Here is a 13,816-nt window from a genome sequence, read left to right as displayed (position 1 = left end):
GACTCTCCGTTTGTTTTGATTTCCTCTTAAATATGTTTTCACAGAGGCGTAACCACCATCTCCAATTGGCCCAGGTTTGGTCAGTGGCATGTCCATCAKCCTCAGAGCCAACAGCAATTGGCTCTGCTGGACATGGTGGAAGCCTCCAGAAGCTTCTCACAGGAGCCATCTTTTTGGCCCCCCCACTTCCAAAAACTGGGCCAAGCAAAACCAACATAGACAGGCCCCTCAGACACTCCCCCAGCTACATCCCCACAGATGCTCTTCACCCTGCCACCCGCCATGCCATAGCTCAGCTGGGGCTCTCCAGCTGCACTTGTCAGAGCAGAAGAGAGGTCATGGTGTTATGCTGCCACTTGTGATGTGCTGTTCTGGCTGCCTGAGATGTGACCTGGCTCAGAAGGCTCATATCACTCAGTATCTGAGATCCCACAGGACTGTCAGTGGCTGGAAGGAGACCTGTAAATCCTAGAGGGTTTGAAACAGGCACCTGCCCTCCAGAGCCACAGTGCTGTAGGTAAGTTTGCACTCTGCATGCCCTCTGGTATCAAAAGGAAGCAGAGGAGATAAGAAGAGGGTTTTGCGAAGTCTTTGAAACTGGAAATGTACTATTTTCTTTGCCTTGAAAAAACTGGGGTGCATGGACTCTCCATGTGCCAGCACATAAAATGTCTGAGTGATACAGTGGGGAGAGAAAGTAGGATTAAACATTTGCTGTAACCTGTTCAGTAAATACAGTAGGATGTAAAATGCTTTGAAAGCCCTTCAGTGTTGCACAATATTTGACTAATTACAAAACAACCTTCCTAGCATACTGGATTTAACTGAAAAACGCAAGTACTGTGAATTACCCAAGGTGGAGCATATGGCAGGACTGAGGAGATGCATCAAGACCTTCCACCAAAACGTTCATGTGAGTAATTCATCTGGGATGTCCTGGCTAATGACAAGGAGGAAAGGATTTATAAATTCTTTTTGGGTTTATAAACAGTGTGATATCCAGGAGCAGTATACAAAGCCTAAACCTAATCTCTGACTCTGGTTCTGGGATTTGGTTTGGTGTTGTGTGTTGTTGACACACATGGCTCCTGTGGGTTCCCCTGCTGCAGGGATTGGATTCGTTGTGAGCTGCACCATGCTGTCCTGACACAAAAGAGCTGCAGGAYAGACAAATCACATGCAGTGTCCCATGTCTGAGTTAGCTGGGTTGGCCCTAATGTCTTCCTCTGAGGAGGGATTGGCATCACCACCAGCTCTGAGGTCACCTCTTGATCTCATTTTCTGGGTAATGGTCAATACTTATTTCCAGATGATTAACTACTGTGAAGTGTGGTTAGATGTGTCTAATGCAAGGTGCAGCAGCAACACATCACTGGAGCTAATGGTGATGAAAATCTTCTGACTATTATACTTCATTAAATCAGTCTTATTTTAAATTCAGTATGTACTTCCTTCAGTCATATCCAGAGTCACTGAAGTCCCCATGTTTTCAGAAAACACCCACTCAAATTTGAGCTAATATTTTTATTAATAAAGTCACAACCAGTTCTAATGACAGATAAGCTTTCAGACATTTGCATAACATGTACAAAGACAAATGCAGGGTTGGTATATGGTATATAGCTCCAAAATATTTTCTTTCTAACCAAGATAATTTTGCTGTTGTTTATTCAGTACTGTATGCTATATGTGGCCCTTCAGCAGCATTGCATTTCAAGTGTAATATTTAATACTAACACAGTTGCAGTCTTATCAGGGAACTTTGAATGTTTCAGTAAAAATAAAGCACCTTAATAAATGTCAGTCACAGAAGGTAACTTTTTTTCTGCTTAGCCAGCACATACAGGATTCCCAGAAAACTAGTGCATCACAATATTTTGTGCCCCTCTTGCCAATAAACAAAAAARAAAATCCAGCCATATGATATGTAAAGTTCTGGTTACTCACTCACCACTGAGATTTATGCCTTTCTGCCACAAATACCTTCTATATTTATTGTCAAATATTCCTAAACACCTTATGCATAGGCAATGCTCAGAAATTTGAATGCTTGTTCACGAGGTTTCACTGTCACTAGTGGTTAATTTTCCTTGCAGACTCAGTGCCTCACGATTTCAGACCGTCTTGACTTGTCTGTCCATTGCCACCTTGGAGAGAGTGAAACCAAAATACCCGTGCAAATAAAAAACTTCAGTCCATTTGCAAATAGTGAGTATTCATCTGTCTTCCAGTCTCTGAAGCTTCCCCATGAGAGGATAGCGAATTTCCCTTCCCGTGCAACACCCACAGCTGATTTTAGGCCTTCATCTTTTGCTTGTCCCCTGCTGCAAAGAGCACAATGTTGACTCCTGCCACTTGCACCCCTGTCATGCAGTGTCATGCCAGCCACATCCTGTCCTATCCCATATCTGTCTTCAAACAGGTAATGATAGCTCAGCTGCCTCTTGAAAAATGTGTGCTGCAAGAAGGGTGGAAAATCTTGCTATTCTTTCTCTGCCCCCCTGGCACCCACTAATTACATGCTTTCACCCTTCTTTAAGCCAGCTATGGCATGCATCAGTCTTTGCTGAAAGGATTCAGCTCACTAATCCAGAAGAAAAACATCTGCTTGAAGCACTGTTTTGCTGGATGTGTGAGTTTACCTGTCCCAAGGAGATGTCCTGCTGCTGAAGGGCTTGATGTGCAGTCCTGTTATGGACAGAGTACGGGGATATCAACCCTACTTCTTCTCTCTTTCCAGTAAAGCTGAGACCTCCAGAAAACCTTCAGCTGGTAAACATAACTGAAAACACCTCCAACCTAACATGGAGCCTGAATATTTCCTCTCACTATTTGGATGGAGAGCGGGAATACCAAGTGCGGTACCGGCATGTGAGTCAGTCCTGGGAGGTGAGCACAGAAGGGAAACTGAGACCTGTTTCCATATGAATTCTGGGCTTGTTTATGTCACCCAAGACTTCTTCTTGGGCCTCCTCTCAGGATGTATCCAGTTTTGGTGAAGCTGGAGAGTGGGTGACAGCCCCCACTCTTTTATCTGTATCACCTGCTGCCAGTGTTTGGTGATGACAAGGAGGCAGATGGGGATCCTATTTTACTTAGTGTTGTCACAAAAAAAAGACAGTTCCAGGACAGACCTGAAAGGGATGAACAAAGTGAAGGGAAGAAGAATTTTCCTTCAGGCTGAACAAGCAGTGCACGAGGTGTAAGGATTTGAGACAGGCCTTCTCTGAGAGCCTTGGAAAAGATGGGTACATGAGGCTGTAAAGCAGTGTGTTGATGATGTTCTAAATTTGCCTTACTCCCAGGAGGCCACGAACTTGTCCATTGAACAGGACCAGACATGGGTGAAGTTTGAGAGACTCTCGCCCAACTCGAAATATGAGGCAACTGTCCGTGCAAGGCCAAGTACCAGAAGCAACCACAAAGGCACGTGGAGTGACTGGAGCAAGCCGGTCCTGTGGAGGACACACTCTGACCCTAAGGAACAGTCAGGTAGTCTGACCTGGCGGGGAAAATGGGGACTCAGGGCAAACAAGGTAGAATGGCCAAAACAGTGAGAAGCTGAAGGAATATACGTGGGAGGACTGTGCTGACCAAGGAGCATTAGAAGGGTTGAAAAGCCTACCTCCTGATCAGTTAGGTGAGATCATCTCAGCATCACAGCTTATCAGCAAGGACCCCTGACCCCAGCAAAGCCCCTCTGACTTCTATGAGGTGTAAATCAGGGGGTGTTTCCCCAGAGCAGTAAGGCCAGATGTCTGACCAGCAGAAGCAGTGGTCAGGGCTGGCATTTTCCCAGATGTTAGTGTTAACTAGGAACATTTATTCAGCTTCCTAAAATGGCCCAGTTCAGTGGAGGTATTGATCAGTGAAATGCAGTGAAACAGAACTCTCAGCTCCTGAGGTGGAAGAACACTTGAGCCTGGGAGGCAAAGGCTCATGAAAATTGGGAGAGACTTACTGACTTACATGCATGTTAAGACCCTTTCAAAAAAGGTCTGCTGAGACTTGCATCAGAAACGGCATGAACTTCCAGCCTTGAAAGATAGTGCCCTTCAGTGAGTTACTGGCTGTGGCCTCTGTCATTTTTTTTCCCAAAAAAACCCCAGAGGTTATTCCTTTTCATGTTRCCCCCATCCTGCCCCAACTCAACCCCTCCCTGTTGTTCCTGGTGTTGGTATAAACAGAGGAGCTATGTTTAGAAAGGGCACTGTTGCTGTGGTGATCAAATTTTGACAGTGTGTGATGTCAGTGAATAGGATACAGCCGCAACCAGTTGTCATAGCAACCAAGACCCAAAGATAACCAGGGTACCAGAGGAGACAAAGTGATCTGAGCAGCATCTCAAGGACAGGGAAAGAAAGAATGTGCTAAAAATGTCTCCTCCGTCTTCCATTTTCAGAGTAGTTCTCTCGTAACTACTCCAGAGATTCTCTGCATGACCAGACCAAGGGACACGAGGGAAGGGAGGAGATGAGGCAGAGGGAACAGGGACCAGAATAGCAAGACCAGGCAAGGTGCACCAGGGAGATATGTGTGAAAGAGACAGATTAAGGAAAGTTTGAGATGATGCCAAGCAAGCCTGAGGAGTGCTAGCAGCCCTGGCAATGTGGGAACCCAATCTCTTTGTCCCAACCCTACAATCCAAGTACTAAAATATGGTGTAAAGCTGTAATCTTCCTAGTCTCCTAGTGCTTTCCTACACCTCTCCAAAGAAAGCAAGCAGTCCCTTGATGCCTAACCTTCTCTACCCTTATCCTCTGGCCTTCTCAGAGACCTGTGAACCCCATGACTCTCTCTTCTCCACTGACCCTTAATGCTGTTTCAATCCCACTTCAGCTTTTTTTAGGAGTCCCTTTTTTTCCTTTGCACTGAAACACACTCGTGAACACTTCAACCAGCAGACTGTGCCACCTCACCCGTGGCAGCCCCTAGTTGTGGTGCTGGTATGAATAGGGAGTTCAAGCTGTTCAGAACAAATTACCTTGTAAGTAACGCTTAGGCTCTGAAACCTGTATCAGCTCAAAGACATCCTACACAACACAGCAGAATTCATGCATACTCTGTCCAGTATGTTATAATTCCATATAATATTATAATATTATATAAAATTATAGAGAAGGCCCACTTTGATCACCTTGAACAGCCATGAAAGGGCTGCAGCTTCTACCTACAGAATCCTGGTTAAATTTCCAGTCATTTCCTTATTGTTTCTCATCTTCCAGAAACATCCCAGCCAGTCCTGCCCATTCTCATAGCGAGCACCTTCATCTTCGTGATCATTGGGACTGCCTTCCTTATTAACTTACGGACCCTGAAATGGTAATTGAGAATTAAGTTTACATCTCTGTTCTTCTCCTGTATCTTGTGTGTATTCTCAAAATTCAGATTATCGTTCACCTGATATTACTCAGGATAGAGATGGTTTTAAAATATGGTTTCTAGCTCAACCTTCTGAGAGTGATTTTTGCCTGTGGAGAAATAACATCACCCAAGATGATGTGGTTTCATCGGCATTGTCGTGTTGTGCCACACTCCTGTGACCTGGTGCCATGCCCTGCCTAAATTTAAAACAGCTGTCTCAGCACATCTGTTGCCCAGGRGTTAGAGTGGTGTTTCCTGGCAGGGACGCATCAAAATTTCCTCTTCAAAAGCAGGTCACTAGGTTGAGCACTCTCCCCGCAGCAAGGACCAAGCAAGCCTGGGTAGCACTGTCTTCTCATTTAAAAATTCCAGTAGGAGCTCAGGCAGGGTGAGGTGACATTGGTCTGCAGGCAAAACTCATGGGTGAGGAGTGTAATTCTTGTTCTCCCTGTCCTATGCAGTCCTCACGTGTTAATAAAACCTATATGATGCTTTGAAACTCCTTTGCCAGCATTTCCACCCAGATGCTGCCTTTATTAAGGACTGAAAGTTTCTCACAAGGTTACCCCATGYGATAATAGGGACAGTGACCTGTCAGCCTGGTGTGGTTAGAGTCACAGGCTTTCTCATCTCAGGACAGGGGTAACGAAGCAGGGTGCTGATATTCATGGCATAGAGCAGGGAGAGATATTCTCAGGGATGAARCAGCAGAGGCAGGATGGTTTCTCTATAAGGAAAGACAGACATGTTGAAGGAAGATGGATACTGAGAAAGTCATTGGTCCCAGTTTTTCCTGATTCATAACACAAAGGTGAGGAAGTGCTAGCTGTGCAGCACAGAGAGAGTTAAAAAGGCCTCCTTTCTCCACAAAGTGTAATTAACTTAGGGGAATTGAGTGCAGAATAATGCTGAGGTAAGATGCAAGGAAGGATTAGACATGCATGAATAAAAATAGCATCTGCAATGATGTAAGGTAGTTTATATGCAAGAGCTAGCAAGTTCTGATGCTTCAAGAGAGTGCACCGATTGCCTCCAGAGGTCAGGAGGGGCTTTCCTTAGAACATCCTGCAGCAAATCTTCAGCAAAGGTGACAGGATGAGCCAACAATTCTGAGGAGCTGAGGAGCAGATTAGATCCCTTCATACTGCAAGATGGTTCCAGTGAAGGAGAGACCTCGGGACCAGTGCAAGGTGTACTCACTCAGATGCTCGCATGGCCAGTGTGCCCCAGCTATACCACCATGTAGCATCCTGCTAAGAGGGCAGAGAGCTGTGGCAGAGCTTTCCTAGTGATGACCCTGCCCAGGCTATGTCATCCTGAGTCATTGTGCTGGCAGCAAAACAAAAAAAGGGGCAGCTCACAGAATCTGGAGCTGGGAATCAAGGGAGGCCTGCTCAGCTTGTCATCAGAGCTTGAGGGTGCAGGTGGAGAGATTAAGGTGACCAGGCAAGGCAGGGAAGAAACCAGTAAAACCAGGGGTTGTCTTTCACCAGGGAAAAGGCTGAGGGAAATGTGTTTTCCGATTCCAGGTTTATCGGTCTCATGTCTATACCTCTTGTGGCTCAGCTAGTGCAGCTCAGACCACTCAAGAGCAAGGACAGCTCTCAGACTCGATGTTATTTCACCTCTCMCCCATGCCAGGGCAGTACCTGTAAATTGCAATGCACTCTTCCACCCCCCACCACAGAGACAGTTATCAGGATCAGTCCCTGCTTCATTTGTCCTTCTCATTCTCTTTTCTCAAGGTTTAAGAAGATCTTGAAGATTCACATCCCAGACCCTGAGAAGTTTTTTCCCCCACTCGTTTCTGTTCATGGAGGTGACATTCAGGTATTGGACTGGGGATGGAACCATAGGAGGGAGAAATGAGGGACAGGAGTGTCCAGCTGCACATGCACAGGACAGATAGACCTGCACCTGCACACACATTGCCTGTAGCACCAGCTGCTGGGTTCTCTGCTTAAGTTCTGTCTTCTGACCTTCTAAAACCTGACWCTCAGCTGAGGGATCTCTAATTACAGAACCGAGAAATGGCAATCCACACAAAACACAGCCCCCTGCTCCCATAGTGGGCAGCCTGACAGAAAACAAGGGACCTGCAGGAGGGAGTTTGGCACCTCATGATCCCCTTCCCTCCCAGTTCAGTCCCTCCCTGACTGCAGTAGGCTGCCCAGCACTTCCCCAGGTTTCTGGCTGTGATCTCCTCCTCCAAGCTGCGAGCTTCTCTTCTGCTCCTGATGTGAATTGCCATCACACTGGATACACTTAGCTATTTCTTGCATTCTTGTCTCTTTCTCTTCTTTCCCCACTCCACTATTTCCCTTCCCCTAGGCTCTCTGTGAGTATGGGCAGCTGCAAGGAGACTTTTACCATTCTGTGCAATATTAAGGGGAGTGTCAGATGCAAGAYATGGGAGTTGATCCCAAGGGGCATCTTGCTTTAAGAAGGACGGAAACGAACTGCAGTGGGTCCAGAGACAGCAAAGCTTTGGAAAAGCTGAGGTGCAAAAAGGCGTAGACAGCTTAAGATACAGGGAAAGAGTAGGGAGATGGGGGTGTTCAGCAGGCACTGAAGAGACTAGCAGTGCAGAAAGAACTTGAAAAACTTGCTTTACAAGCCATAAAAGCAATGGATTTGGGTGTCATCAGAACCAGTTTATTTTTAAGGATAATGATGCACTGCAGGATGTTGTTCATGATGAATGGGAAAATTAGGCACAAGGGGCCTGGAAGAGCACTTTAGACAAGAAATCTGCATATGGCCCTGTAGATGTATCAGAATTTTGTTCAGCACTGAGGAATAGATGGCATGAGATACATCTCAGTACTGGTTTTCATACTTCACTTCATCTTATGGTCTTGTAAGGTTTTGTCCTACCTTTTTTTTTTTCCTTCATTTTGTTTTAATTCTCCATCTTTAATTCTCTGCTTCAGAAATCTCAAAACATATGCTGACAAGATCTCTTGATTTTAAAGTGACAGAATGACATATTCTCCCTGAAAAACCTTCAGATGAGACACCATGAATGTGAATTTCCCTCCCCACCACCTCTGGTAACTCTTTCTTGGGCAGAAAACAGGTCACTTGATTGCTGTGGCACCTCAGTAGAAGAAACCTTTGGTTCCTCCCTGAGTGCTCTACTTTGGGTGTCAAAGTCTCTCTCTCTTGTGTTTCCTCTCCATCAGAAGTGGCTCTCCTCCCCATTCTCTACATCTTCCTACTGCATGAACAGCACAGTCCCGGAGATCTCCATGCTCGAGGTGATGCAGAAGAATGACCAGGAATCCCAGGTTCTGCTTTCCAAGGGAACCCTGACTCCTGATCCTCCTGTAGAAACCAGTGTGCACTCTGGATCCAGCTGCTTCACCAACCAAGGCTACTTCTTCTTCCACCTTTCCAACTCCTTTGAGATCGAGCCCTGCCAGGTCTACTTCACCTACGAGCCTTTCAACCAGGAGGGTGGTGGCAGCAAGGATGGCGAGTGTTACCAAGCGCTCCCCTCGCCAGATCTCTGCATGCTGGCAGAGGACATGAACGTGTTTCCCAGCAACTTCTTTCACTGTATTGAGGCGACCCAGGGCTTCCAAAACTGCTCCTTCATGGAAGAGACAGAAGGCGAAGCCCAGCAGGCCATGGCTGTTCCTGGGGCTYTCCAGTCAGGTGAAGGCACCTCACCAGCGCTGGAACAGGTTGAGGAGGTGATGGACAAAGAGGTATCACAACCTGGTGGTCCCATGTGCCAGCTGGACACTGACCTTCCTGACCAGCCAGACCTGCAGGACAGTGGTGCTGTCGGTGYAACGGAGGGGAGTGGGAAGGGGGGCCTTCCAGCTGACCCCTGCACACCAGCAGCAAATGCTACCTCTTCCTTCTCCCAGCCTCCACCTCTAAGGCACACACAGGATGAGGATCCATGCAAAACAGCCTTCTCCAGCCAGGTCCCAAACACTAGTGCCTACCTTTCTCTGAGGGACCTGCAAAGCCAATACTGCCATTGCTCTGTGTAGGATCTGCCTGGAGGAGACCCASAGGTGGGAAAGGCCACCTCTGCAGGGAAGGCTAGATGGACAGTTTCTCTTCTCAGGACATGAATGTGACTTCAGTATCAATCCCATTGGGACTGCTCACTAATGAGGCTGGAAAACACAGGCCAACAAGGACTCACCTTCATAACTGAACCTGTTTTTCTGTTATTACTGGCTCCGATGGCATAGGAACCCCTCACACTGTTCAAGTGACATCCCAAACCTCAGCTGCTCATTCTTTTCTTCCCAGATCCCAGTAGGAGACTGTGCCAGCACTTCCATGCTCTGAGGGTGAGCAGGCATATGGTCCATTTGCCTGATTCTGGTCTAAAAACCTCTGACGGGAGGGAGAAATATCTGCAGATGTGGATATCAGATTTTGTACAGGGACAATAGCACTGCCAGTCAGTGCTGGAGTTGGTGATGAAATGGATGAAGACATCTCCTCCTGACTGACYGAGGTTGTGAACTTTTTCTATGATGACCCAGCTTCAGGTTTTATTCAGTCAGAGATTACATTCTAAGCTACTCAGTCCAACTTTAGACTTTGGAGTCTAGACCTTAAAGTCTCTAAGGTCAGCTCAGAGCCACAACTGTGTCAGCTGTCTCAGCAGCACAGTGTAAAAAAAAGAAATCCCCATTATTGGGTTAAAAATACTGGGGAATTCCCCTCCCTCTCTTTCCTCCAGCTCTGATGGTAGCAGTAAAAAGAACTCACACAGTTTCCCATTCTTGCTTCATTATTTTTCATGAAATCGAAAGCCTCTCTGCCTTGCTGGCAAACTACAGTTACTTGACTATGATAAGCTGATTGCAGAACARCTCATCCCACATCCTGTATTAGTGGAAAACATCACAACGGTGCTGCCCATTCCTTCCATTGCTCAAGGGAAACCATTGCCTAATTAGTGGCAAAGATGTGGTGAATGAGCCCAGAAAACTAACCCACAAATCAGCACCTTTACTGAAAAGTAAACCTCAATCCACTTGCAAAGAATGGGGATAGCACAGACTTCGTTTCTSTTCTGCCTCTACATGCCCTGATCTGGGTTAAGAAAAAGCCACAGAAGAAAAGTTGCGATGCAAAGAGAAGTTGCTCTGGTTACATCGATCCCTGCATTCACCATTTGTACTATCTGTCCACTTTCTTGACATATTTCCGGACTTTTCAGCAGTGGGACAATACCAGCCATGTGCTTAAAAGTTCTTATCTCTTAAAAACTTTTGAGAGATTTTATACCAAAAAACTCACAGATATTGAACTTGTTAGTACTTGTGTCACAGCTGTGAGTGTCAACTAGAACTAATTCTTTCCTATCTCTGTCTGTCCAAGCATCGAGATTGCTGCTCCTATACTGTTACCTGATCTTCCATGATGCATCCTGAATGTCATTATGAATCCCAGGTGCAGGGTCACCCACTGGCTTGGATTTCACCTCAAAAGAGCTGCTCAGAGGAGTTGAGTCTGCTTGTAGCCAGGAGGGCTCTGGAAACTATTCCTCTCCTCTCATCAGTTTCTTCACCACCTGTCTCAAGACTTGGACTGCTCTATTGTGTCCAGGAGAAAACAGGTGAAGAAGATCCCACAGCTTTCCAGGTAAGGAAGCTCAGGGCTTTCCCAATTGTTTCCTGTACTTTGAGAATCATCCCAGATGGACTTTGAAAAGACAGTGACTCCCTTGCCTGTGATGCCTAGTTTGCTATCTTACAGGAGCCAAGGATCCTAGTTTCCCATGTAGATCTTCTTAAGCTTTTCAATTTTCCTTTATAGAATCATGAAGGTTGGAGAAGGCCTCCAAGATTATCTAGTCCAACTTTTGACTGAATACTACCATGACCACTAAACTACATTGCTAATTGCCATGTCTACTTGTTTTCTGAACATTTCCAGAGATGGTGACACCCCCACTGCCCTGGGGAGCCTATTCCAATGTTTGACCACTCTTTCAGCAAAGAATTTTTTTCTGATATATTTAGCTTGAACTTCCCCTGGTGCAATTTGAGGTAATTTCCTCTTGACCCATCACTTGTTATCTGGGAGAAGAGACCAACCTCCACCTTGCCACACCCTCCTCTCAGAGAGTTGTAGAAAGCAATAAGGTCACCCTTGAGGCTTCTTTTCTCCCAGTTAAACAACCCCAGCTCCCTCAGCTGCTCCTCACAGCATGTGTGCTCCGGACTTTTCACCATCTCCAGTGTCCTTCTCTGAACACACTCAAGCACCTCAATGTCCTTCTTGCAGTGAGGGGCCCAGAATTGAATACAGAATTRGAGGTGAGTGGCCTCACCATTGCTGAATATGGGGGGATGATACCTCCCCTGGTCCTGCTGGGCACACTATGGCTGATCCAGGCCAGGATGCTATCGGCCTTCTTKGTCACCTGAGCACACCTGGCTCATGTTCAGCCTCTGWCAACCACCATCCCCAGCTCCTTTCCTGCGGGGCAGCCTTTCAGCTAATCTTACCCCAGCCTGTAGCAGTGCATGGGGTTGTTGTGACCCAAGTGTAAGATCTGGCACTTCACCTTGCTGAACTTCATACAATTGGCCTCATCCCATCAATCCAACCTGTCCAGATCCCACTGCAGAGCCTTCCTGCCCTCCAGGAGATCAACGCTCTGGCCCAACTTGGTGTCACCTGCAAGCTGACTGAGGGATGCCCTCATCCAGATTATTGATAGATCTTAAACAGGACTGGACCCAAAACTGAACCTGGATAACACCACTGGTGACCCACCGCCACCACTTCAATCACCACAACTCTGTGGGCTCAACCATCCAGCCAATGTTTTACCCAACAGAGTACACACAGCCACACCATGGGCTGTCGGTTTCTCCAGGAGAATGCTGTGGTAGGCAGTGTAGAAAGTTTTATTAAAGATTGGGTAGACAATACCCATAGSCTTTCCCTCATCCACTAAGTGGGTCACTCTGTCACAGAAGATCAGGTTGCTCAAGCAGGACATTCCTTTCCTAAACCCGTGATGGCTGGGCTTGATCCCTTTGTTGTTCCGTGCCTGCCTTGTGATGGCAGTCAAGGTGACCTGCTCCATGACCTTTCCTGGCACCAAGGTCAGGCTGACAGGCCTGTATAGCCCCAGATCCTCCTTGCAGCCTTTTTGTAGAAGGGTGTCACACRGGCTAAKCTCCAGTCACCTGGGACCTCCCTGGTCAGCCAGGACTGCTGATAAATGACAAAGCGTGGCTTGGCAAGCTCTTCTGYCAGATTTCTCAGTGCCCTTGGGTGGATCCCATCCACCCCCACAGACTTGGGARGGTCTAAGTRGCACAGCTGGTCACTAACTACTTCCTTCTGGATTGTAGGGGGCCTTATTCTGTTCCCTGTCTTTCTCTTCTACTTCACGGGTGTGGGTACCCTGAGGACATCTGGTCTTCCTGTTAAAGATTGAGGCAAAGAAGGCATTAAGTGGCTCAGCCTCATCCTTGGTGTCAATATTCCCCTGCCACATCAAATAAAGAATTGAAATTCTCTTTTATCTTCTTTTTGTTGTTAATGTATTTGTTATTCTTGATGACAGTGGCTAGATCGAGTTCTAGCCACACTTTCTTCTTTCTATTTTTCTCTCTGCATGACCAAACCACGTATCTGTACTCTTCCTGAGTACAAAAAAAMCAGGTTTGCTTCTTTGTAAATGAACAAAATATTAAATAATCTACAGTGTTTTTTCTGTCTCTTGGGGTGAGGGGAAATGATTAACAGCTTTTCTAAATAGGGAACTAGGTAAACTAATAAACTTCTAACTCTCCTTCCTACTCCCTGCCCCAAGAGACTCCAACACATGAAAAAGAAAGCAGAGTTGGAGGTGATCCTGTTGTARGGTCCTGAGGACTGTCCTGCTGGCTCAGTATTTTTCCACACTACCCCCCCCCACCCCTCACTTTCTGTGAAAATGTTGAGAGCTTTGGAGCTGGCAAGCTGTTAGCAGCGCTTTCGMAGCCATGCTGGGTGTGAATGTGTGACACACCGCGGCAGGAAGTGCTCAGCGTCAGATCTGGCGATAACCGGACTTTTCTTCCAGGAAGAGAGATCATGTGGTCTCATGTGTGAGTAACACAGGTTGTGAATATCAGAGTCACAACACTCTTGGTGATTTGGGGACCTTTTGCTGCTGGGTTCCCAACAGCCTTTTGGAAATGTCACACGGGGAGCAGTCCCCTCTCGAGCCTAAGAACAGTGTGTGGTTCACAAACCCACAAACACACGCTATGACTGTGTCCATCTGTACCAGAGGCAAGCCAAAGCTGAACAGCAGCACTGTGTGGAAAATATTGGTGTGGAAAATATCAAGCTAACAGCCACAGGCACGAGTCCTCTCTTTATCTGAAGCCTAGAGACACAAAGATAGTTGTCACATCTCTCATCTCCTTTCCAAGATACCTTGTTCGTAAATAGATATCACTCTCAG

General features: G+C 46.6%; 1 protein-coding gene across 1 annotated transcript in view; it reads left to right on the top strand.

The window, feature by feature from the left end:
- The window catches only part of IL2RB (interleukin 2 receptor subunit beta), a 16,313-nt gene extending 4,185 nt beyond the window's left edge, over positions 1 to 12,128 (top strand). Inside the window, exons 4-10 of the mRNA XM_057387732.1 lie at positions 811 to 913; positions 2,097 to 2,208; positions 2,741 to 2,889; positions 3,306 to 3,492; positions 5,226 to 5,322; positions 7,110 to 7,194; positions 8,550 to 12,128. Coding sequence (XP_057243715.1) covers positions 811 to 913; positions 2,097 to 2,208; positions 2,741 to 2,889; positions 3,306 to 3,492; positions 5,226 to 5,322; positions 7,110 to 7,194; positions 8,550 to 9,371 — 1,555 coding nt within the window. The 3' untranslated portion in view covers positions 9,372 to 12,128. The remainder of the gene's footprint in view (positions 1 to 810; positions 914 to 2,096; positions 2,209 to 2,740; positions 2,890 to 3,305; positions 3,493 to 5,225; positions 5,323 to 7,109; positions 7,195 to 8,549) is intronic.
- Positions 12,129 to 13,816: the final 1,688 nt, after the last annotated feature.

This window comes from Malurus melanocephalus, unplaced genomic scaffold (assembly GCF_030028575.1).
Source record: "Malurus melanocephalus ecotype Western Australia unplaced genomic scaffold, MMel_1.1 scaffold_17, whole genome shotgun sequence".
Classification (NCBI taxonomy): domain Eukaryota; kingdom Metazoa; phylum Chordata; class Aves; order Passeriformes; family Maluridae; genus Malurus; species Malurus melanocephalus.
Note: the sequence above shows the minus strand (reverse complement) of the source record. Positions and strands in the feature narration are given on the sequence as shown.